This window comes from Taeniopygia guttata, chromosome 28, assembly GCF_048771995.1.
Source record: "Taeniopygia guttata chromosome 28, bTaeGut7.mat, whole genome shotgun sequence".
Lineage (NCBI taxonomy): Eukaryota > Metazoa > Chordata > Aves > Passeriformes > Estrildidae > Taeniopygia > Taeniopygia guttata.
The window spans coordinates 1,010,946-1,035,830 of record NC_133053.1 but is presented as its reverse complement, the minus strand read 5'-3'; the positions used below and the strand labels follow the sequence as shown (position 1 = coordinate 1,035,830).

Here is a 24,885-nt window from a genome sequence, read left to right as displayed (position 1 = left end):
GGTGGGTGTTTGGGGGGGGGGTCCCGGAGTCCCTCTCGGTGTCCCCCGGCCGCGCCCCCCGATCCCCCCCGCGCTGCGCCCCCCCCCGGCGGCGGGCGGCGGCGGCGGGCGGGGGGGGGCGGCGGGCGGGGGGGCGGCGCGCGGCCCCTTTAAGAGCGGGGCGGCCCCGGCCGGAGCAGGAAGGAGCCGCATACGGGCCTCGGCGAGCAGCTCCCGCGGGGCGGCCAGAGCCTGCTCCGCCCGCCCGCACGGCCCGGCCCGCCCGCCTCGGCACGGCGCGGCCCGCTCCGCTCGCCCGGACCGCTCGGCCCCCGCCCGGTACGGAACGAGGGGTGGGCGCTGGGGGGGAGAGGGGGGTCGCGCATGGGGGGGGGGGGTGGGTAGGGCCTGACCCTCCCCCCGCTGCCCGGGGGCGGTGGGGGTGGGGAGGGGTCGGTTGGGGCGGTTGCGGGGGGGGTGGGGGCTGCCCCCCCCCTCCGCGTACGTTGTACTTGGCCGGGCCGTGCTGGGGGGGTCGCGGAGGGGGGGGGAGGGAAGGGTTGGGAGCGGGGAGGAGTAGGGGGGGGAAAGCGCGGCGCGGGGGTTGCCGGGAGTTGTAGTCCCTCGGCGGCGCCGCGCCGCAGGTGCCGGTGGGCGCGCGGACTGCGCTCCCCGGCGGCCCCCGCGCGAGCGGCGAGCGGGAGGCGTGTTGATGGGCAGCGGGCGGGGCCAATCGGGGCGCGCCCTCCGCCCCGCGCGCCCGCCCCGCCCGCCGCCGCCCGGCCCAATGGCGGGCGCCGCGCGGGGCGGCCGGGGACGGGTGCGGCGGGGCCTGCGCGGCCCCCCCCGCCCGCACCGCGACCCCCGCCCGGGCCCGGCCCCGCCGCGACCCCCGCCCGCCTCACCACCTCCGCGGGGCCGCCGCGACACCTTCCCCCCCCCCTTCTCCCCCGTCCTCCCCCCGGCGCCCCCCGCCCCCGCCTCCCCCCGGCCTCCATTGCGGCGCCCGCCCGCCCGGGGGAAGGGGTGGGGTCGTGGCGCCCGGCCAAGGCTCCCTGCGGGCCCCGCGGGGGGGGAGCCCGGTGCTGGGTGGGGTCCCCCGGGGCCGCCCCGCGCGGGGGCGTCGGGCCGCGCCGGCCCCGCGCTCCCCAAGGTCGTTGCGGGCCGGGGGGCGCCGGCCCGGCCCTGCCCGCCCCGCTCGGGCGCGGTGCCCCCGGGGCTGTCGGTGCCCCCGGGGTGTCGGTGCCCCCGGGGCTGTCGGTGCCCCCCTCGGCCGTGCCTTATCTCCCCCCGGCCGGCTGCGGGCAGGGGGGGCCGCGGCGATAATCCCCCCGCGGGGCTGGGGCGCTGCTGCCCGCACAGCCCGGCGGGATAAGCCTCTCCCCCCGCGGGGCTGCGCAGCACCGAGCCCGGCGTGCGGTGCGGGGCAGCATCCCCGGCTCCTGCCAAAACATTTCTCACCGGCATCCCCCACCCCCGGGCTCGGGCTTGACGTGGTGGTTCCGCTCAGGTGCCCAAAACTGCCGTGCCGTGCTGAGGCCCCGGTGACACAGCCAAAGGTCCCTGCCCTCCTCCCCTCGGAGCGGTGCTTGGTGAGGCTGGAGACGGGACAAAGTCACGGGCACGTCGCTGGGACCGTGGGCTGGCAGCTGGGCACTGCCAGGGAACGGCTTCCTTGGCCGTGCTGTTCCAGGAGTGTGGGAAAAGTTGGGTTATGAAGCTGTATCAGGACAGGCTGAGGTTGGATATCAGGAAAAGGTTCTTTTCCAGAGCGTGGTGGGACTCTGGACAGATTCCCCAGGGAATTGCCCCAGCCCCGAGGCTGCCAGAGCTCCAGGAGCATCTGGACAGCGCTCCCAGGGATGCACAGGGTGGGATTATTGGGGTGTCTGTGCAGGGCCAGCAGCTGGGCTGGATGATCCCTGTGGCTCCCTTCCTGCTGAGGTTATTCCATGATTCCATGGAAAGCCCTGGGACTCCGGCAGCAGCCCCAGAACGTGTAAACCCCGGCGTTCCTGTGCTGAAAGCGACAGTTCCTGTTGTACAAGACGTGACTGCCCGGCCCCTGCCTGGCTCTCCGTGTTCCCTGAGCTCCTGCAGACCCTCGGCTTTGGGCAGCCGAAGTTTCTGTGGGCTCAAGGACTCTCGGTAAGAGTTTGCTGCCAGTCCCAGTTCAAGAGCAGCCGTGTTCCCAGGGCTGTTGGTTGTCCTGGCTATCGAAACCATAACTTATATAATGTTTTATAGACATGGGGAGAGAAAGGTTCTGCCCGGAAGAATTTACAACCTAATGAGGGTTGAAGTTGTGCTCAGTGTAGCGACGGAGCTAAAAGGTCGTCCTGGCGCTTTCCAAAAGTGTTTGGGGTGGTTGTCGGTGATATTTTTGAAGGAATTGTGTGATTTCTCAGGGATTCTGCCCGTCCTGGTTGGAAATTGCAGCGTGTGGGCTCTTCTGGAGGCTGAGCAGGAAGAGCTGGGCTGGCTTTAATTCTGATGGTTTTGCTGGAGTTGTTGGATTTCAACTACTTAAAAAAAAAATAAAAGAGACCGAGAGAAACTGAGGAGTTTATTAGAGAGGAGCCTTTCTTGTTTAATATTCATTCTGGCCCCTGTTTAGGCTTGTTCTGGTGAAAGAGGGAGTGAAGAGGCACAACCCAAACACGGGTGAGATGGTGGGATTTTTCCACCAAGCCTTAATTGCTTCAGTAACTCCAGGGAGGGTTTTGCAAGGCAGGAGCTCTTAATAAATGTGGTGGTGAATGAAAGTAGTTCCTCACTTTGCTGCTCTGCAACTCTTCCTCTGCCCCTTTTTTTTTTTTTTTTTTTTTTAATTATTAATCGTTTTTCACTCGTATTTCATCCCGTGGCCGTGGATCTGGTGAAGATCTTTAGCTGTGGCTTCATGAGGAGCTCTGATCTGTGGAGGAGCTGGGTGGAATTAATTTGGCACGGTGAGGGCGGCCGGGTTCCCTTGGTGTTTGGTGTCTTTTGGAAGCAGAATTAAAAATTCCAGTTGTTCTCCCAGCGTGGGAATTTGGATGTGGGCATGGGACGCAAATGAGGGGTGAAATTTATGCTGCCATCGAGGCTCTGTGGTGGTTTGGGTGCTCCTGTCTCCCTTTAAAACCTTCTTTTGGGATCAAGTGCTGGTGTTTAATCGAGTCCCATGCAGGTCCCACCTAAAAACTGAAATCCCGAGTCTGCGTTTGAGACAGAGTCTAAATGCTTGAGAGCTGTGGTTTAATCTTGATTAAAACTGACACTTGAGGGTTTTCTCCCCGTCTCGGGATGCTGAGTTTTTTGGAGACGAGCTTGTATGGCGAACAATTAGAACCAGACTCGTTATCTCTCCTAGTCCAGGCAATAAACAGTTGCTTTAACTACGCTCTCAACCAGCCTTAACCTCAAATGTGAGCAGACGGGTCGCAGTCTGTAATTAAAAGCCTTTTGAGGAGCAGAACTCAGGGCAAGGGAAGAAGACAGGCAGTGTCTGGGCCGAGGGAGGCGTTTGTCCCCGGTGTCCCCGGTGGCGTGGGATGGATGCGGACCGGTGCCGTGTCCGTGGCTGTACCTGTGCCTGCGCTCCCGGAGGAGCTCTGGGAGGACGCCAGCGGGAGTAAACGAGGTCAGGGATCCTGTGCCAGCAGCCAGGGCCGATTGTTCCCCGCCCAGCCCCCGGCCCGGATCGCCTTCCCCGCGCTCAGTTTCAGTTTCCCACCGCCCGTGGCTCCGGTGGCAGAACCGGGCGCGACTCCCCCCGTGAATCGCGGCCGGGCTCGTTCCCCCGGAGGGACCCGGGGATGCCCCGCAGCAGCATCTGCGGGTGGAAGGGAGCGGTAGGCAGCGATAGGGCTCAGCTGGATGCGGACGAGGTGCGAGAAACTGGAAACTGCCGCGAGCTGCCCCGGGGCTGCGGTGGGAGCCAAGGGCACGGCGGTGGGATGAGCCGCAGATCCCCTGGCAATCAGCGGCTTCCCGACACCCTGGCTTCGCCCATCCCTGGGAAAATGTGCGGCCGGAGAGTCGGGAGTGTCACCTGCCAGCGCTGGCCCGCTGGAACGGGGATGCTGGAACGCTGCTCCAGCATCCCCACCGAGCTGGAACTGCTGGGGCATCCTCGGGATCGTCCTCCTGTTCCCCAGCCCTGTGCCCTCCTGAAGCCCTCTGTGCCCTCCTGATGCCCTCTGTGCCCTCCTGAAACCCTCTGCATCCCTGTGCCCACCTGAAGCCCTCTGCACCCCTGTGCCCTCCTGAAACCCTCTGTGCCCTCCTGATGCCCTCTGCATCCCTGTGCCCACCTGAAGCCCTCTGCACCCCTGTGCCCACCTGAAGCCGTGACCCTCTCCCGACCTGTCCCTGTAGTTGCCTGGTCTCTCCAAAGCAGAGGATGCTCCCCAGTCCCAGCGCTGAGTTTTAACTCCCTCCTCCCCACCTTTCACTCCACTCCTGCACCCATTTCCTTCCTGCTTCGTGCACCTCCTCATTTCCCACCGGCAGGCTGGGAACCAGTGAGTAAATGTCTTTTTTCCTCCCCAGTTGTTTGCTGGAGCTGGGAAGGTGCCTGAGGTGGGCTTGTAGCTACAGGTTGCTGCTGTGCAGTTCCTCGGAGCCTCCTGCCCCGACAGGCAGACCCAGGGATCAGCACCGGGATCTGCATTCCCCCTGTGCATCCCAGCAGGGCAGGAAGGAAGGAGAAGCATTGCCAGGGATGCAGCCCCGCTTGCTCCGGGGATTCGCTTTTGCTCGTCATCACCCGGAGCCGGGAATGGTGGGACGAGCTGTCTGTTAATCCACAAACTGGGAATTACATAAGGGACTGCCCTGCCCTGCTCTCTCACCAAACTCCACTCTGATTCTTTTATTTATTTTCCCTTTTTTCCCCCTGCACCTTTCCCGGTGTGGAAAAGAACATAACCGGTCTGTGAGGTGTCATTTGAGGCAATTAGATTAATGCCAGAGCCTCGGGCAGGGAATGTCAGGAGTGGCAGGAGGGGACACGGGGCTGCAGAGGGAATCCTGTGACAGGGGACAGGGATGGGTGCTTTGGGGGCTGCTGCTGGAATGGGGGGATTTGGGGTCTGAGCAGTTCTTTGGGTTCTCCGTTTAGGAGTCAGGAGAGATGTGACAGGGAGGGGGTAAATGCTGTCTGAGACCTGTGGGAATGGGGGGATTTGGGATTTGAGCAGTTCTTTGGGTTCTCCGTTTAGGAGTCAGGAGAGATGTGACAGGGAGGGGGAACATGGAGGGAGGGGTCAATGCTGTCTGAGACCTGTGGGAATGGGGGGATTTGGGATTTGAGCAGTTTTTGTGATTTTTTTTTTAGTTCAGGAGGCCACGAGAGCTGTGACAGGAAAGGGGAAATGTGGGATGAAGGGGCAGGTGGGCTTGGTTTTTCTCAAGGAAACACTGGAGGGGATTTTGGCTGGAGTGGGGACAGGCTTTGGCCTCTGAAGGGGAGGGGGTGTCCAAGCATGACCTGCTCTGATTGTCCTTCAACCTGGAGCAGCTGGGCCGTGCTGGGGGTTAAAGTTTCGAGTCCTCAATTGCTCCCTTGGAAAGGGGCCCCACGTTGCCTTTTTGGAAAGCAGCTGCTTATTCCCGCCTGGATCCTGGTGCCTTCAGGCTCCCGGGGCTCCCAGGTTGGAAAAGAGCTCTCCTGGGAGAGAGCTGCTGCTGCAGCCAGCGCCGGAGCACGCACAGCTCGTGCTTTGTGCAGTTCTTCCCCTTTTTCCTGCAACTCTCGAGACTTTCTGAAGTGTTTTGGAGAACTGTGGCTGGCTCAGCCACGGGCTGGTGTCATCCAGAATCTCCCAAAACTAGGGAGTTTTCCCACAGGAGCCACGTGGGAGGGAACCTGTTGGAGGGCCAGGGCTGCAGCAGGGTGGGCGTATTTGGGCTCGCTGGAAAGGGTTTGTTTGAGCAGCAAAACGGGGAGTTGCCATGAGTTCCAGGGTATCCAGCCTTCCTGGGCTCTGGGCTGAGCTCAGCTTAGCCTGAGGGTTGAGGGAGGCTGGGAGTTGCTGGAACAGAGGTGGGTTTGAAGCAGGGATATGGTCTTTGAGCATCTCTCAGCAGTTTGAGGTTTATCTCAGTGCAGGGAAATTCCTGTGACCCGTTGGGGACGATCCCAGCGCATGGAGTTGGTGCCATGGACTTTGTGCTGAGGCAGAGTGACAGAGCTGGGGATGGAGGAGCTTCTCACCCCAAAATAACCCTCACACACAGAGCTCGGGTGGGTGGGAGACTCCCCGGGCTCAAAGCAAGGCACATTCCTGCCGGATTAAATCCGGCCTCTGATGACAAAGGAGAAAATTGGCAAGGAGGGCTGGGTGGAGGAACCAGTTCAGGCTCACCTTGCAACATGAGAGGAGTTTGGTGCTGTCAGGGTGGCTCCGTGCCTTGGCTGCAGGTTTGGGATCTCTGGAACAGCGCTGGTGTTTGGCCACTTGACCGTTGTCCATCAAGGGCCACGTCCTGCCTTTGGCCAGCAGCTGGAAGCTGAAGTTTCTCAGGAGCTGTGCTGGGCCCTGCAAGGAAATCCCATCCCAGTTACATCCCAGGGAGCCGTGGAATGTGACATTGGGTCATCCCTGGTCTGCCTGGGCTGTGGAAGGGAATCCTTGGAGTGTCTCTGGGAGCACCATCAGGTTTCCTGGGAGATGCAGAGTCCTTCCCAGGCCTTTGGGATGAGTAGGAATGAGCCTGTTTCCTGGTGGCACTTGTCCTTCCACTGGAACAATTCCACAGCTGGCTTGTCCAGCCTCGTCTGGGCCAGCATGTGGAAACCACTGCGATTCAGGCAGTTTGGGAAAACCAAGAGGAGCAAGCCCCTTTCTTCCTGGTGGCTCCATAGCAGCATTCCCAACAATTCCCTGTTGGTGATGAGGAATCCCAGACCTCCAGCTCGACCATGGTGGTCCCTTCATGGTTCCTGCTTGAATGGGTCTTTATTCCATTGAAGTTCCTGGGGTGCTCGTGGAGGGTCTGAGGGATGTTCAGATCCAGTGCCCCATCCAGACTTCAGCAATTGCTCCTGCTGCCAGAAGCTGCAGGATGTGGGACTCTGCTTTCCTGTCTGAGCCTCCTTGCTGTCAAATCCTGGTGTGTCCTGGCTGTCCTGCAGTGCTTTAGGTGCTCCTTCCCTGGGCATTAATGGCTCTTGGAGAGCTTTGGCTCTTCCCTTCACAAGGGCCTGGCGTGCCAGGGGAAGGGGGAATGGCTTCAAAATGAGGGCAGGGATAGATGGGATATCAGGAAGGAATTCCTCGGGGGGACCCTGGGGTGGAATTCCCAGAGGAGCTGTGTCTGCCCCTGGATCCCTGGGAATGTCCAAGGCCAGGTTGGAGCACCCTGGGATACTGGAAGGTGTCCCTGCCCATGGGATGGGACAGGATGAGCTTCAAGGTCCCTCCCAGCCCACAGCAGCCTGGGATTCTGGGATTTCAGGGATGTGTGGGTCCGTGCCCCCGGATCTGCAGGGTTTGGGGCAGATTTCCTTTGCCCTGGAGCAGCTGCTGTGTGTGAAGGGCTGTAGGAGCGGGGTTGGCTGTGCTGGAGCTTCCCGTGCTGCCCTGGCACATCTTTGTGGAGCAGGGAGAGGAAAACCTCCCCGGCAGGTCGGACCTGGCCTGTCAGCCCGGCTGCTTTGGTTACGTGGCCGCAGCGCGAGCCCGTGGGGTTGGGCCCAGGCAGGGGAGCCCAGGAGCTCAGGAGCTGTCAGAGCATCTCAGGTGTTCTTCCACTTCACCTTGAACTTGAGACTTTGACTCATCGCAGAAGGGTTTGGGTGGAAGGGACCTCAAAGCTCATCCAGTTCCACCCCTTTGCGCTGTTCATCACTTTCCACTCTTCAAGGCTGCTCCAAGCCCAGTCCAGCTTGGCCTTGGACACTTCCAGGGATGGAGCAGCCACAGTTTCTCTTGGATTTCCATTCCACTCCCTCCCCACCCTCACAGGGAAGAATTCCTCCCCAACATCCCATCTAAGCCTACTCTGTTTGAATCCATTCCCCCTTGTCCTGTCCCTCCCCATCTCTCTTGGAGCCCCTTTAGGCACTGGAAGATCTCCAGAGCCCTTGCAGCAGCATTCCAGCATCCGAAGGGCCTACAAGATGTGGGATGCTCTGATCTATGAAAGGACCAGAACAATCCAGCCACTCTGAGGAGCCCCTGGAGCAGGGTTTGGTCAGGGGTGTGATCTGGAGGCTCTCTGGGAACCAGCTGACCCCTCCTGGTGTGGTTCAGTCTCATTCCTCATTCCTCACATCCCAAATCCAGAGCCACAGCCTCTTTTCCCTGTTAAGGGCTGGAGGGGATGGATGCCCGTGCTTGGAAAACAGAGTCAGATTGTCCAAACCAGCCCACAGATATTTGGAGGGCACTAGTTCTGCTCCAGTCTCTTCACTTCAAGGGCTGCATGATCTTGGTCATGTTACCCCAGATGGGATGTCCAGTCAGGACAGAAGAAAGCTGGAATTCAGTTTTTGCCATTGATGACTCCTTTGCCTTCTCAAGACCAAGGATTTCTTCCCACTGCAGCGTTGAAAGTGTAGTTTTATTTAAAATGAAAGCCTGCTGAGGGTTTTTTTAATCTCGATTTTTCCCACAGTGCAATTCCTTCTGTTGATGTGCAGGGTCTTCCTCTCAGGAACATCCAGCGCGTTCTCCAGGTCCAAATAATTGGGATAATTTGGCCCTAAAGCACTGACAGCACATTTCCTTGTTGGGAGCAGTTGAGTTTCCGTGGCTTTGTGGAGTGGTCGGAATTGTGACTTTTCCCAAGCAGGCAAAGCAGCTCCTTCCCTTCCTGCCACGTTCCCACCTCCCGCTGCTGCGTGCAAGGTGTGTGTCCCGAGGCCCCGGCGCAGTTTCGGGCGGATCTGGGCACAGGGAGACCTGCTGGGGCCTGTCCTGGGCTGGTGCCAGCCAGGCACTGCCTCCCGCTCCCCACGGCCACAGAGCTGCTTCTGCCCTGCATCCCGGCTGGCAGAGGGGTCCTGGCAGCTGCGACAAGGATGGGGGCACTGGGGTGTCTGTCCCGAAATACAGAGAGGTCAGGAGTTGTGGGGTGTGAGCTGTTCTAGGGGAAATGCCCATTTCTCCCGCTGGTGGTGAGGGAATGCTGAGATGGTGTTTGGGCCTTGGGCAGCAGCCCCTGGGCTGTTTTTTGGTATAAAGCACTGTTATTTTAATAATTCTTCCCTGGCGCTGCTGCCCTGCCTCAGGTGTGTGTGTTTGCTCCAAGAAATCCCAGAGCAACTTGGGATCCTTGGGCACCTTGAGCAAGAAGCTGAGGATCCCAAATTCTGGAATGGTTTGGGTTGGATAGACCTTAAAATATTCCTGCCATGAGCAGGGGCATCCTCCAGTATCCTAGGGTGCTCCAGCCTGGCCTGGGACACTTGCAGGGATCCAGGGGCAGCCACAGCTGCTCTGGGAATTCCATCCCAATATCCCATCTCACCCTGCCCTGTCGGTTTGAATCCATTCCGTCTCACCCTGCCACTCCATACTCATGTCCGAAATCCCTCAGCATCCACGGGCCATCTCCCAGAGCTCAGCTCTTCCCAGGAAATGTCACTCTGTGGATCACAGAATTCCCTAAAGCCATTTTACTCGTGCTCCGTGGAGAGGGTGATGCTGATTCTCCCTTCCTGCCCCGAGCAGGTGCCAGGTGTTGCTCAAGTTCTCACCTGTGCTGCTGCAGTGGGCGGCACCTCTGCCTCTGGAAAGGTTTTGGGATCTTTTCCGGATTAGAGCACGTAGAGAACATTGGCTGCTCCCAGTTCCCCAGGTGTCACCGGGCTCTTCCACCTGTGTATTCCTGAGCCCTCCCAAACTGCTCAAGTTCCTTTAAATCTTAAGGCAAAGAAGCAAAGGGAAAAGGGAAAAAAAAAAAAAGCCCACTGAGGTTCTGTGGAAAACTGGTAATTAAAGAGGTGTTTTGTCAGCACTTTTGGTTGTGATCCCATCTTGATGTGGTCGTCTCATTTGAATGTAAATGTCAAATTCCAGAGCTCCTGGAGGAGAGGGATTGGGTGACATCCTGCTGAGGGAAGCACAAGCTCAGGGGTTTCAGTCAGCTCTGGGTGCTGCTCTTGGGCTGGGGGGGTCTGGGAGGAGAGAGGTGAGAAATTGAGTTTAAAAAAAGAAAATGAAATGGCAGTGGTGAGGTCACAGCTCGCGTGCTGTGTCCTGGTCTGGCCCCTCACTGTCAGAAGGACACAGAGGGGCTGGAGTGAGCCCAGAGAAGGGAACGGAGCTGGGAAGAGTCTGGAAAACCTCTGAGGGAGCTGGGGAGGCTCAGGAGTGACCTTGTGGCTCTGCACAACTCCCTGACTGGGGGGACAGCCAGGAGGGGTCAGGTTCTGCTCCCAGGGGACAGCAGGACAAGAGGGAACAGCCTTGAGTTGCACCAGGGTGGGTTCAGGTTGGATACTGGGACAATTTCTGCATGGAAAGAATGATTAGCCATTGGCAGGGGCTGCCCAGGGAGTCCCATCCCTGGAGGTGTCCAAGGACAGGCTGGAGGTGGCACTGGGTGCTCTGGGCTGGGGACAAGGTGAGGACTGGGATGATCCTGGAGGGCTTTTCCAACCTCAGGGATTCCATTTCAGCATCCAAAGGCGATGGGGAATCAGCTGGATGTGGAACATCAGCTCAGGGAGGTGGAGAACTTCCCTCACTCACAATGACCACCCAAAAAATGACATTTTTCCTGCCTGGGATCGGGCTGTGTGTGCCAGGCTGACCTGTGGAGCTGCAATAGCCCCAGCTCCGTTGTGTTGGGATTTTGGAAGTGTTGAGGGGGCTGCACAGGGTGTCCCACCAGGGCTGTCAGTGATTCCTAAACCCCCTGGAGGGCTCAGCTGTTGCTCCAGCCCTTCTTTCTGTATTTCACCTCGATGGTTCCCTCCCAGCTGTCTGCGAGGGCCATTCCCAAACTTGTCCCCCACAGCCACTTTTGGGGTGACATGTGGCACCTCTGAGCCCTGCAGAGCCACCAGGCCTGGGACAGGGACCTGGAGCAGCCGGGCAGGCAGGGAGGGGATGGAGCTGCTGGGAAGTTGAGGTCAGTAGTTGAAGCTCCCCCTTCCTTGGTGGCCCGTTCAGACCTTTCCTTGCCAGGGAGGGGACGAGCTGTGGTTGTGCCAGCGGCTTTTGTCACTTGTCACCTGGCTTCAGGTGGATTTTGCCCATTCCATCGTGAGGTTGAGCCCTGGTGCCACGAGCAAGCAGCGGATTTCTGCTGTTGGAATATCTTCTGAGTCAAGACTCAAGAAGTTCCCAAAACCCCAAATCCATACCTTGGAACGCTCCCTTTCCCATTGGCAATTCCTAAACCGTTCAGCCCCTTGGAAGGGGAGTGGGGGTGATGTTCCAGGGACTCAGTGTCTGGTGAAGCTGGAGGCCCTGAATCCATTCCTGGGGGGCTCGGGACGCCCCCTTTGCCCCCCTGTCCTCAGCCACCGTGGCTGTGGGACACAAAGGCCGTGTTGTGTGCGGGGTGGCCGAGTTGGAGCAGGCTCCAGCCCGGCCCTGGCAGTCTCATGACCCTGCAGCCATTCCCACACTGTCGGGATGATTATCCCGGCCCCCGGGCTGGGGGGGTGACCTTGCCTGGGTGCTCTGGTTGCTCCCGTGGTCCCCAGAGCGGGGCTGCCTCAGGACCCCTGCCCGGAGCTTCCAAACACTGCATGCAGCTCAAATTCACTGGTTTGGGGAGAAAAACAAGTGTGAAGCATCTCTTGTAGAGAGGAAGGAGAGGGGAGAAGCTCCCATGCTGGTTTTGGGGCTGGCAGGGATACGAGATCTGCTTTTCTGTGTGCCCTCGCTCCCCTCAGGTTTTGGGGAGCTCTGGAGCTGCCCCAGTGAGAATGGGACAAGCTCAAATTCACTGGGTTGGGGAGAAAAAAGCCTGTAAAGCATCTCTTGTAGAGGGGAAGGAGAGAGGGGGGAAGCTCCAGTGCTGGTTTTGGGGCTGGCAGGGATACAGAATTTGCTTTCCTGTGTGCCCTGGCCCCCCTCAGGTTTTGGGGAGCTCTGGAGCTGCCCCAGTGGGAATGGGCCGAGCGGTGCTGAGGCAGCAAAGCCTCCCTGGGATCCCAGCTCAGGATTCCCCTGGGATCCCCTGGGGATGCTGGGATGGGATGACCTTGCCCAAAGTCACACCTGAAGCCAGGGCCAGGTGCCACCAAACAGCCCTTTCCTCTCTGATGTAAAAAAATCCATGAAATTAGGGTTTAAAGGTCAAATCCCAGAGCTCAGGAGGTGGTCTGGAGTTGATCCCGGGTGTCTTAGGAAGACCCCCGGCTTTGGTGTTTGGTTTTGGTGGCAGCCCTGGTGCCTGCCCTGCACATGCAGCCCCCCTGGATCCTCCCTCTGCCTCAGCCCCATCCCATTCCTGCTGGGAGCTGAACGCTGGTGTCCTCCTGCCGTTGATTTTCCAGGGATTTGCTCCAGATCTGTTTTCCACAGCCTCAGGCCTGCCTTCTCCTGCCTTTTCTCTGTATAAAACAGGAAGGTGCCAAAGCTAAACTTCTTTTCTGGGCTTAACAAAACTTCTCAAAAATAAGTAAATATGGAAAACTACTGAGGAGGCCGGGGGTGGGTGGGGGAAGCCAGAGTTGTGCAACCTGGGCTCCTGCTCCGTGCTGGGACCCGGGGCTGGGAGTTGCTTCCTGAATAATTATTCCTGTTCTGGATCCATCCTGACTCATCCATCCCCCCATGGCGTTGGACAGGCCACGTCCCGCCGTGCCTCAGTTTCCCCACCTGGAAATCAGGAACTTGGATAATCCAGCCTTGTGCTAAGGGTGGTTTTTGGACTGGTTTGTGCCTGGATTTCTTGGCTCCTGCTGATCCCAGTGCTTGGGATGGGGGGAATTACATTGATTTTTCAGCAAAGGCGTCGCTGCTTCAAGGAGCATGTGGATTTGCTGCTTGAGATGGACAGGAGGGAAATGCTATTCCTCATTTTTGGGATCAGAAGACTGGGACTGTGGGAGAATTAGCGGTTGCTCAGGGTCACAGTTGGGCCCCAGCGCCCATTTCCCAGCAAAGGGGATCCCTCTGGGTTTTTCTTGCCTTTGGAGTCAAGTGGATGTGTCAGGGGTGACTTTATTTATTTATCTTCTCCCAAACAAACCCTTGGCATTGGGAAGAGCTGCTGCTTCTGCTGGAGCCTGTCCAAGATCCGGGGCTGGTGCTGGCACTTGGTGATCCCAGTGTCCTTTCCTCTCTCCTGCTCTCAGGAAGGAGCAGGAGCTGCCTGGGCTTCCAGGGATCAGCTCTGGGCTGTCAAACACCTGCAGCAGCAGCCTGGGGTGGCTGGGGCTCCCCTCTCCCTGCCCTTCCCAAGGGATATTCCCTGCCCACACCTCCCCAGGTGTTGTGGCACTCAGGGATAAGCGATGGGAATGGTGTTCCCGGTGATGACATCGTTGTGTTGGCTGCTCCCAGCAGGAATGGGAATGGGAAATGCACCCAGAGGTGGGCTGGGGTACAGCGGGGAGGCTCAGGCCGCCGAGCCCCACGCTGGGGCACAGCTGTGCCCGCTCCAGGTGCTGCCTGGCTGGGCGATGCCAGCTCCCTGCCAAGGCTTGCTGCTCTGGCCCGGATCCGCGCTAATTCAGCTGTTCTGGCTTGAGAGCACCTGGGCTCTGTTCCTCCTCCTCCTCCTCCTCCTCCCCAGGTAAGCACAGGATGGGCAGGACGGCGGGAGAGGCGCAGGGGACACGCGCGGTGCTGCCGGGTGCGTCCCTCAGGAATTTGGGAATTCTCCCGATGCCTCCCAGCTCTGACTCACGGCCTTCCCCCTCCTTCCCCGCAGCCTTCAGCGTGGAAGATGGCGGGTGGCGTGGACGGCCCCATAGGGATCCCGTTCCCGGATCACAGCAGCGACATCCTCAGCAGCCTGAATGAGCAGAGGAACAACGGGCTGCTGTGCGACGTGGTCATCCTGGTGGAAGGCCAGGAGTTCCCCACCCACCGCTCCGTCCTGGCAGCGTGCAGCCAGTACTTCAAGAAGCTCTTCACCTCAGGGTTAGTGGTGGACCAGCAGAACGTGTATGAGATAGACTTTGTGAGTGCGGACGCCCTGTCGGCGCTGCTGGAGTTCGCCTACACCGCGACCCTCACCGTCAGCACTTCCAACGTCAACGACATCCTCAACGCCGCCACGCTGCTGGAGATCCCGGCCGTCAGGGATGTCTGCACGGATCTCCTGGAGAGGAAGATTCTGGCCAAAAATGACCAGATGGATACAGTAGATCAAATTGATCAGAGGAACCATCTCAGAGCAAAAGAGTACCTGGAGTTCTTCCAGAGCAACCCCGTGAACGGCCACCAAGGCAGCTTTCCGTGGACCAACCCAGAGTTGAGAGACCTGCAGAGACTGAACTTCCGAGGCCAAGAGGAGGAGGAGGAGTCGAACTGCAATGGCCTGGACTTCTACTCGCAAGCCACCCCAACCGAAAGACCAAAGGCAAGTGACTGTGACCCCGACAGCAACCCGGCCATGTGGCTGGACCGCGAGGACGAGGAGCCGGTCAGCGGCGGGATGTTCTCCCCTTCCCAGAACGGACATTACAGCAGCCGTGGCTTGGCCACCCCGGGAGAAGAGGAGGGGGGCACCCCCAGGGGCCCCCTGGACCCGCAGGAAGCCGGGGACTCGCCCAGCTTCATCCCCACGGGCACGGAGACGGAGGACGATGCCAGGGAGGTGGATGACCTGGCCGCCAGCGCCCTGCTCCAGCAGATGATCAACTCGGTGGGGCGGCAGCAGCTCGGCGACGACGACCGCAAGGACGAGGACGGGGTCATGGATTATTACTTGAAATATTTCGGCAGTTCCAGCGAGGGCGACGTGTACCCGTCCTGGTCCCAGAAGGTGGAGAAGAAGATCAGGGCGAAAGCATTCCAGAAGTGCCCCATCTGCGAGAAGGTGATCCAGGGCGCCGGGAAGCTGCCGCGCCACATCCGCACCCACACCGGGGAGAAGCCCTACGAGTGCAACATCTGCAACGTCCGATTCACCAGGTAGGGGCTGCACACAAACCCGGGGTCTGGACACAAACCCTGGGGCTGCACACAAACCCAGGGGATGCACACAAATCCGGGGTCTGGACACAAACCCAGGGGCTGCATACAAACCCAGGGTCTGCACACAAACCCAGGGGCTGCACACAAACCCAGGGGCTGCACACAAACCCGGGGCTGCACACAAACCTGGCCCTCCCCTCACCCCAGGAGCCAGCAGAAGGCTGGTCCTGGGTGATTTTATCTCTCTGCTCAACTAATTTCCATCCTAACTGGCGAGTTGGGGCTGGAGGCCAAAGTTTTCCAGGGAGCAGTCTGGGGGTGTGACACTCGAGCTATCTCAAGGGGCCTGGCTCGATGGGCAGTGCCACCATCCTGCTGTCCTGACGTGCTGAGCTCGGCTGGAAACCCAGCATGGGGGGGAAACAGAGCTGCAGCCCCTGCTCTGTCCATCGTGGCCGAGGCAGGAGCAGGGGAATTGTTTGGCTCCGTGGCATGGCTGAGGTGGTGCTGGTTGGGTTGGAAGGAGGTTGGAGCCCACTCGTGTCCTTGGCAGAGCGAGCTCTGCGGCCCCGGTGCAGCTCCCGGGGGCGTTTGCCACGGCCCTGTTCCTAATCAGGGCTCCTCTGCTCCTTGCCTGGGCCACGGGAGCACCAAAGAAAGGGGATATTGTTTGGGTTGCTCCGGTTCACTCCAGTCCATGGCCGGGCGCCGCCTCCTCTCCCCCGGCTCTGCGGCCGCCGGGGCTGGGCCGGGCCGGGGGTCCCAGCCTGGAGCGGCCCTGGTCCTGCCGAGGGGCAGCGTGGGCTGGGGGCTGCTCCTTTCCCTTTCCCTTCCCTTTCCCTTTCCCTTTCCTTTCCCTTTCCCTTTCCCTTTCCTTTTTCCTGCCTGCTTCCTTCCCTTTCCCTGCCTGCTTCCCTTTCCTTCCCATCCCTTTCCCTGCTGCTTTCCCTTCCCTTTCCCTGCCTGCTTCCTGCCCTTTCCCTGCTGCTTTCCCTTCCCTTTCCCTGCTGCTTTCCCTTCCCTTTCCCTGCCTGCCCAGATGTTCCCACTGTGCCACTTCCAGGCCCCTCATGCTTTGGGGTCTTCATCCTGCGGGGCTGCTCTGTGTGGGATCCATGTGGGATCCCTGTGAGATCCATTTGAGATCTGTGTGGAATCACTGTGGGATCCATTTGAGATCCGTGTGGGATCACTGTGGGATCCATTTGAGATCCGTGTGGGATCACTGTGGGATCACTGTGGGATCACTGTAGGATCCGTGTGAGATCCGTGTGGGTCCCTGGGGCAGCTGGGGTGGGGCAGGAGGCCGTGTCCTGCCCCTTCCCCTGGTCCGGCCGCGCCCAGCCCACGTTGGAGAGCTGAGGAATGCAGATAATGGCAGGGGCAGGGTGCCAGGCCTCCCTCCCCGCTCCCCGGCCCTGCCACGCAGCACCTCCCTGCTCCTGGGGCCCAGGGCCGATCCCACAGCGATCCACAGTGATCCACAGCCATCCACAGTGATCCACAGCCATTCCACAGCCATCCCACAGTGATCCACAGCCATCCCACAGTGATCCACAGCCATTCCACAGCCATCCCCAGCGACCCACAGCGATCCACAGCCATCCCACAGTGATCCACAGCGATCCCACAGTGATCCGCAGTGATCCACAGCCATCCCACAGCGATCCACAGCCATCCCACAGCGATCCACAGCCATCCCACAGTGATCCCACAGCGATCCACAGTGATCCACAGCAATCCACAGCCATCCCACAGTGATCCCATAGTGATCCCGCAGCCATCCCACCCCTGTGCACCATCCAGGGCACTGCAGGACGTGGAAATGCCACGGGGTCCCTGGCACTGTAAGATGAGGGGGGGCACAGGGGATTTTTGGGGAGGGGGAGTTGGTGGGGCAGTGCCACCTCATCCTCCTGCTCCCCATTCTGTGGGATTAGCACCCTGCTCTCATTCCATGGGATGAGGATCTGCTCCCTTTCTGTGGGATGAGGTAACCCTGCTCCCTTTCTGTGGGATTAGGACCTGCTCCCTGCTGGCTCCCAGGAGGGCCTGGCACCTGTAAAAAATCTGCTTTTCTAAACCACCAGATTCCAGCCAAAACATCCTCCTCCTCCTTCCCACAGCAGGGTTTGGGCTGGAGACGCTGGATAGGGACAGGGAGCTGTCCTTGGCATCGCTGTTCCCGTGCCCTGAGCTCCATTTCCCCCTGACTTTATTATTCCTTTGCTTTCCTGCCCCATGGCTGGATAACAAATCCCAAATCCCTTCCCCATTCGGTGGGTGCTGCCGGGCTGGGTCCCGGCCCCGGGAGGGGTTCGGGCTGTTCTGGCCGGGTGTTCCCGGCCGGGTGGGACCAGCCCGGCCCTTCTCAGGGATTTTTGCTCCCTGGTGTTTCCTGGTTCCTCCGCGGGCACAGGGGGAGGAGCAGCTCCCGATAAGAAAAGACAGAGTTGGGAGGTTACAAAACGCCAAATTTTAATTTCACAAGCCCGTTTCTGTGTCGCTCAGAGCTGGACGCGACCTTGGGGCTTTGGTCCTTCTCCGAAGCTTTAGGGTTTTTGGGATCCCGTGGGTAAAGGGAGAACGTTCAGGGCTGGGATCTGGGTGTTCCGTGCAGGAATGGGGTGGATCCCTTTGGGAAGGGTCGGGCAGGTGCTGGGGAGAGCAGGAGGGGTTCCCGGTGCCCGGCCGCGTGCTCGGGGCTGGATTTGCCTCCAGGAAGCGGCGATGGCTGCGGTGGCTGCGGTGCACGTGGCCCTGCTGGCCCCTGGCCCAGCCTGGACACCGGCCCCAAACGAGCCCCTCGGGACCCCATAGCCGTGACCAGCCCTGGGCTGGGCAGGGTGTGACCCCATAACCCTGCTCAGACCCCATATGGGGCAGGGTGTGACCCCATAACCCTGCTCAGACCCCTTATAGGGCAATGTGTGACCCCATAACCCTGCTCAGACCCCATATGGGGCAGGGCGTGACCCCATAACCCTGCTCAGACCCCTTATGGGGCAGTGTGTGACCCCATAACCCTACTCAGACCCCATAACCTTGCTCAGACCCCATAACATGTGATAGTGCATGACCCTACCCTCACACCCTGCACTGGGTGATGCCCAGCCCCATGCCAGGCACTGCCCAGGCCCTTTTAATGCCCAGCCCCACACCAGGATCTGCCCAGCCCCACACCAGGAGCTGCCCACCCCTGTTCCAATGTCCAGCCCTACACCAGGAGCTGCCCCAGCCCCACACCAGGAGCTGCCCCAGCTCTGTTCCAGTGCCCATCCCCACACCAGGAGCTGCCCAGCCCTGTGTCATTGTCCAGCCCCACACCAGGAGCTGCCCAGCCCCACTGCCCATCCCCACACCAGGAGCTGCCCACCCCTGTTCCAATGCCCAGCCCCACACCAGGAGCTGCCCAGCCCCACACCAGGAGCTGCCCAGCCCCAATGTCCATCCCCACAGCCGCTCCCCAGCCCATCCCAGTGCCATCCAGTGCGGGGTGCCACCCCCCGTGCCCCCCGTGTCCCCCGTGCCCCCCGTGTCCCCCATGCCCCCCGTGCCCCCCGTGCCCCCCGTGCCCCCCAACCCCGGTGCCAGCGGCCGTTCTCTCCGCAGGCAGGACAAGCTGAAGGTGCACATGCGGAAGCACACGGGGGAGAAGCCCTACCTGTGCCAGCAGTGCGGGGCCGCCTTCGCCCACAACTACGACTTGAAGAACCACATGCGGGTGCACACGGGGCTGCGGCCGTACCAGTGCGACAGCTGCTGCAAGACTTTCGTCCGCTCCGACCACCTGCACAGGCACCTTAAAAAAGATGGATGCAACGGGATCCCGTCGCGGAGGGGCCGCAAGCCGCGGGTCAGGGAGGCCGGAGCCCCCACGCCCACCGAGGACGGCGGCTTCCCGGCCGGCGCCGAGGGCCACGAGTCCGAGGACACCGCGCCGGGCGCCGAGCCGGAGCAGCAGCAGCAGCAGCAGCAGCACTTTGAGGAGAATTCCAATAACGAAGCGCCGGGATTGAATGTAGCAGGAGGGTCGGATGAGGGTAACGCGCAAGGACTCTCCTAAACCAAAAAAAAACAACAAAAAAAACCCCACAAAACCAACCCCCAAACCGGTGAAACAGTGAAACAACCACCTGAAAAACAACAAAAAAAAAAGTCACAAAATCTAGTTAGTACTTTTCCTCCGATTTTTCTCTTTAAAAGGTGTTTCTCTCCCTTTTTTTTAAGGAAATGAAAAAAAAAAGCGACAAAAAAAGAAAAAAACACAACAAAAAGAGAGATATTATATTAACGTTTTCCAATCTTCCCATCGTAAGCGGGGTTCTCCCCCGAGGATCCCTCATAGCCAAGGACCTTTTCTTGGAAAGGCAAGGACGCTAGGGAAGCACGAGGTGGGGATGGAAAGTGGCTCTGTCGCATGGAAAAGAGCTTCCATGTAAATCCAAAGCTTTATTTTGTGTCCAAACACGTGTTTGAAAAAAAATAAGAAAAGAAAAAAAAACTTATTTCAGAGAGAGATCTATTTAAGGAAAAAAAAAAGGAAAAAATAGAAAAAAAAAAAGGAGTGGTAGGAGTTGGAAGGGCTGTGGCAGGGCTGGGTTTGGGATTTGGGGGCCGGGGGCTCCTTCCCAGGAGATGGGGGTCAGGATTTGGGGTCTGTCCCCCCCAGCCCCGTGCGAGGCTCAGTCGGGCAGCGAGGGGCTGAGTGCGGGGAGAGCAGCTGGGGGGGAAAAAATATAAATTGCTGGAAATTGCTGGAAAAAATTGCCTAAAAAATACAAAATAACAAATCATGTGTGAGAGAGAGAGAGAGAGAGAGGGCAGCAGGTTCGGCAGGGTTTGTGTGGGGCACCCGGGGTGGGGACGGTGGGGATGGGGACAGCAGGGAGGGGACAGCAGGGATGGGGACAGCAGGGATGGACACCAGGGATGGGATGGGACACCAGGGATGGCTCAGCCATGCCCTGGATCCCGTGTCCACCCCCGTGTCCATCCCCGTGTCCATCCCTGTCCCTCCCCATGTCCCCACATCCGTCCCCACCCCGCAGTGCCCTGGAAGTGCCTGAGTCACCCCACCCCCGCTGCCGGCAGAATTTGGGGCTGGGGGGTCCCAAATTTCCCCCCCAGGGAATTTTTATTTCCCCTCCCAGGGAATTTTTCTTCCTGCCTCCCACCCACCCACCCAGGGAATTTTTATTTTTTCCCTCCCCCAGCTCCGCCCAGCGCGGCCCCAAAAACGCCTCCAAATTCCTTTTGGGGAAAACAAACAAAAAAAAAGGTTTTTTGGGGTCTCCCCTAAAGGAGCAGGAGGCCTTTGGGAAGGGGGGAGCAGCCTGGCCTCCCCCCAGCCCCATTCCCAAAAATAAAAAATATATATATATATAAATATATATCTAGAGATGCTCTATGGCTGGAGAGGCGGGTCCCGACCCTCGGGGGGAAAAGGCACCTTTGAGTTGGTCACCTGTTTTCTAAATGCACATTTTTAAATGCTAAAAAAAAAAAAAAAAAAAAAAAAAAAAGACAAAAAAAGAGTTAAAAAAAGAGAGATTTTAAGCCCTTTTATTTTCAAAGCACTTTTTAGATTCTCTTCCTTTTATTTTAATTTTTTTGTTGGTTTTTTTTTGGGTTTTTTCCTTTTTTTTTTTTTTGGTGTTTTTACTTTCGAAAGAAAAAGAGCAAAGAGCAGGTTTTGGCCGAATGTATTTTGGAGAGGGAGTGAGAGGGGAGTGTGTGCTGGGGGGTGGGGTGAGTGGTGGGGCTGGGGGAAGAGATGGATGTTTATTTAATGCAGAAAAACAAAAAAAAAGCAATAAAAATTCCAAAAAAAAAGCTTAAAAATAATAATAATAAAAAAAAAAAAAAGAAAACAAAGAAGTCTTAGCACTTTGCGATGGAACGGGTACTTTGAGCTCACTTTATCTTAATTTAAAAAAAAAGCAAGATTCAAGATGTTTACAAGTCAAAAAAAAAACTTTAAAAAAAAACGACTTCTACGGAGAAAAAAATATTATTAAAAAAAAAGCCTAAATTTATTTTTGTAAGAAAAAAAATGTGTATATATATATATATATTTAACAAAAAAAAAACCTAGAAAAAAATACAAATATAGGCAGAATCCAAGTGAGATTGGAGGATGGGAGGAAGATGCTAATTAGGTTCTGTGACATGCCCTGACCCTTGGGAATTTTAAATAGAAAAAAAATCCATGGAAGCTTGAATTTTAGGCAGGAATCCTGGGGGTTGTGGCTCACTCACTGCTCCCCACAGCCTTGAGGAGGTTGTTTGTTTGTTTGGGTTATTTTTTTTCATTATTTTTTGTAGAAATAATTTTATTTTTTCGATGTTTTTTTAGCCAGTGCCAGTGCAGAGGTGTCGGGATCCCTGTGGATTCGGAAAAAATCCCACCTGGAGCGGGGAAATTGGGATCTGGATAGGGAAATTGGGATTTGGGCTGGGAAATTGGGATCTGAGCCGGGAAATTGGGATTTGGGCTGGGAAATTGGGATCTGGGCTGGGAAATTGGGATCTGAGGAGGGAAATTGGGATCTGGGATGGAAATTGGGATCTGGGCAGGGAAATTGGGATCTGGGATGGAAAACTGGGATATTGGCTGGGAAATTGGGATCTGGGATGCGAAATTGGAATCTGGGCTAGGAAATTTGGATTTGGGCTGGGAAATTGGGATCCAGACTGGGAAATTGGGATTTGGGCTGAGAAATTGGGATCTGAGCAGGGAAATTGGGATCTGGGCTGGGAAATTGGGATCTGGGCTGGGAAATTGGGATCTGGGATGAGAAATTGGGATCTGGGATGAAAAATTAGGATCTGAGCTGGGAAATTGGGATCCGGATAGGGAAATTGGGATCTGGGATGGGAAATTGGGATCTGGACAGGGAAACTGGGATATTGGCTGGAAAATTGGGATCTGGGATGCGAAATTGGAATCTGGGCTAGGAAATTTGGATTTGGGCTGGGAAATTGGGATCTGAGCAGGGAAATTGGGATTTGGGCTGGGAAATTGGGATCTGAGCAGGGAAATTGGGATCCGTGCTGGGAATCCCCCGGGAAGGCACGGGGGGAACCCTGATCCAGGCTGGATTTGGGGCTCCACGCTGCTCCCCATGGATTTGGATCCCACAGGGAAGTGACGGTGAATTCCTGGGAAGGAGCCAGCGGGATCCCAAATCCCAGGGATTTGTGTCCCTCCCGTTGGCCTTTTGGGCAGGAAAATCGGGATCCAGATCCCTGTGGATCCACATCCCTCCCTGCGCAGGAAATTTGGGATCTGGGCAGCAAATCCCGCCGGGAAGGGGCTGGAATTGGGAGGCTCCGGGCAGGGCGACCCTCTGGCAGCACTGGCTGAATTTTTTTTGGGAATATGCAAAGAAAATTCCGTGTGGATTTGTAAATAGAGACTTGTGGAGGTTCCGTGTTGTGCTCGGGGTTGTGGTGGCTCCTCTTGTGCCGTTGTTTTGGTTTTTTTTTTTGGTTTTCCCTTGGGATTTTCCCACCTCGCTGCTGCTTTTCCCTCCCCATTCCCAATCCCGAAGGAATTTTGGGGGCTTTGTGGGGAAGCAGCACCGGGAGGGGGTTCCAGGTGTGCAGAGAAAGGGGGAAAAGGAGGGGAAAAAAGGGGGGAAGGAAAAAAAAAAGTGGGGAAAAAAAGGGGGGAGTGATAAAAAAAATAAAAAAGGAAAAAAGGGGGGAAAAGGAAATTGGAGGGGAGAAATAAAAGAGGGGAAATAAGGGATAGAAAGTGCGGGAGAAGAAAAAATGAGAAATAAAGGAGGAAAAAAAGGGGTGGAAAAAGGGGGAGGGAAATAAGAAAAGAAGGAATAAATTGGGGGGGTGGGCAAGGGGAGAAAACTAGGGAGAGAAAGAAGGAAAAAAGGAAAAATAGAGAGGAAAAAGAGCACAAGGGAGGAAGAGGAGAGAGGAGCAGACTCAGGATTCCCCCAGCGATGTCCCCCTGTCCCCCCTGTCCCCCCACTGGCACCACTTTAGCACAAAGTGAAGTTTGCACTAAAAAGAAATCAAGAAAAAGCAAAAAAAAAAAGCTCCAAATCCCCCAGGATTGTCCCTGTCCTGTCGCCTTAAACCCCCCACCCCAAAATCCCCCCACCCGTAGCTCAGCATCGAGGTTTTTAATCTTTATTCTGATGAATTTTAATTTAATTTGAGGTTTTCTTTTTTTTTTTTTTTTTTTTTATTTCTTTTTTGAATCCAGGTTGGGATGAAAGTGTTGCCAAAGAAAGTGCTGAGTTACGGTGGGAAGAGAGAGAGGGAGAGAGATGAATAATAATAAAAGTTATTAATAATAATAATAATAAATGATTAAATAATAAAATCCAGATCGAAGCCCAGCAGGGGCAAGGGGAAATAGGGAGGGGGAAAAAAAGGATTTTTTTTGATTTAAAGGACAAAAAATTTGTGTGTCCCCAACTTTCCTTCCCCCATCCCACCTTTCCCCAAGGGGGCTCAGCCCGGGTTTGGGGGGGAGGCTCGACCCAATTTTGGGGGGTTAATCCCAAATTTGGGGGATTAATCCAGGTTTTGGGGGGCTCAGCCCAATTTTGGGGAATCAATCCAGGTTTTGGGGGGCTCAGCCCAATTTTGGGGGGTTAATCCGGGTTTTGGGGGTTCAGCCCAGGTTTAGGGGGTTTAATCCTGGCTTTGGGGTCTGGGCTTGCCAAGGGAGGGGACAAATTTGGGGTTTTTCCCCCCAAAATCGGCTCTGGGGGGGCTCAGTTTGCTCCCCAAACTGAGCAGGATTTCATTTCTCGTTTTTCCACAGGAAAGGGCTGATTCCCCCTCCCCACCCCAAAATTCTCCTTCATCCCCCCCTTTAGGGCCCCCCAGCCCCCATCCCCCCCTTCAAATTTAACAATTTAATAATCAATCAAGACAAAACCCCCTGAATTTCTCTCTCTAAATTTTCTAATTTTTTTTTTTTTTAATTCACGACAATTAAAAAAAAAATTAATTTCAGTCAAGAGAAACAAAAAGAGCAAAACGGGATGGAAATTTTGGGGCGGGGAGGGGGCAAAATGCTGCATTAAATTGTGTTTTATATAATAAAATTATCTATCTATTATCTATCTATCTATCTATATATATATATATATATACACACAGCAAGAGCTGAAATGTCCCCAGGGACGGGGGGACACCGAGCTCGGCCCGGGGACCCCAAAGGATGCTCGAGGTGGGGCCACTTTATTATAAATATTAATTTTATTTTCCTTTTTTCCCTTTTTTTTTGGTTTTTGTTCTTTTTTGGTTTTTTTTTCCTGCGTCTTTCTATATATTCTATTAAAGAGATTCTTTATCTTCAAGCACTCGCAAAGGTTTCAGCGGCTTTTATGTGTTTTTTCCAATTTTTTTTTTTTTTTGGTGAGGATTTTCTCGGGGTTGGGGAGGAAAAGGAGCGAGGAAAGAAAGAGAGAGAGAAAAAAATTATAAAGAAATATATTAAAAAAATAAATAAAGCACAGAAAAGACATTCCATAGATTGTAACTTTGATAGTTCTTTATAAAGTGGGGGGAGATGAGGAAAAAAAAAATAAAAACTATGACAAAAAACGACAAAAAAATTTAAAATAATAAAAATTGCACTTTGGGGGGGGGCTTTAAAATAAATTAAAAAAAAAAAAAAAAAAAAGAGAGAAATAAACTATATATTAAAAATACACCCGGAGCCCGCTGGATTTCTTGGGGGAGGAAAGGATGGAGGGGCACCGGCTCTTTTTGGGGGTGTCCCCCTAATTTTTTTTGGGGGGTTTTTAATGATTTGGGGGTTTTTTTTTGATTGTTTTGGGGTTGGGAAGCCCCAGGCAAGGGGGGCAGGGCAGGGGCTGGC

General features: G+C 56.4%; 1 protein-coding gene across 2 annotated transcripts; it reads left to right on the top strand.

Annotated features, from left to right (window-relative positions):
- The first annotated feature begins 151 nt into the window (after window positions 1-151).
- Window positions 152-24,361, top strand: ZBTB7A (zinc finger and BTB domain containing 7A). Of its 2 annotated transcripts, XR_012052154.1 has the most exons (4): window positions 152-318; window positions 13,810-15,017; window positions 18,633-23,576; window positions 23,617-24,361. XR_012052154.1 is itself a non-coding variant. In XM_030256734.4 (3 exons), the coding sequence occupies exons 2-3, from the start codon at window positions 13,825-13,827 to the stop codon at window positions 19,084-19,086; spliced, it is 1,647 nt and encodes a 548-aa protein (XP_030112594.2). In that variant the 5' UTR covers window positions 152-318; window positions 13,810-13,824; the 3' UTR covers window positions 19,087-24,361. The 2 variants fall into 2 exon arrangements, 1 of the variants encoding a protein (XP_030112594.2); XM_030256734.4 differs by having other exon boundaries at window positions 18,633-24,361.
- Window positions 24,362-24,885: the final 524 nt, after the last annotated feature.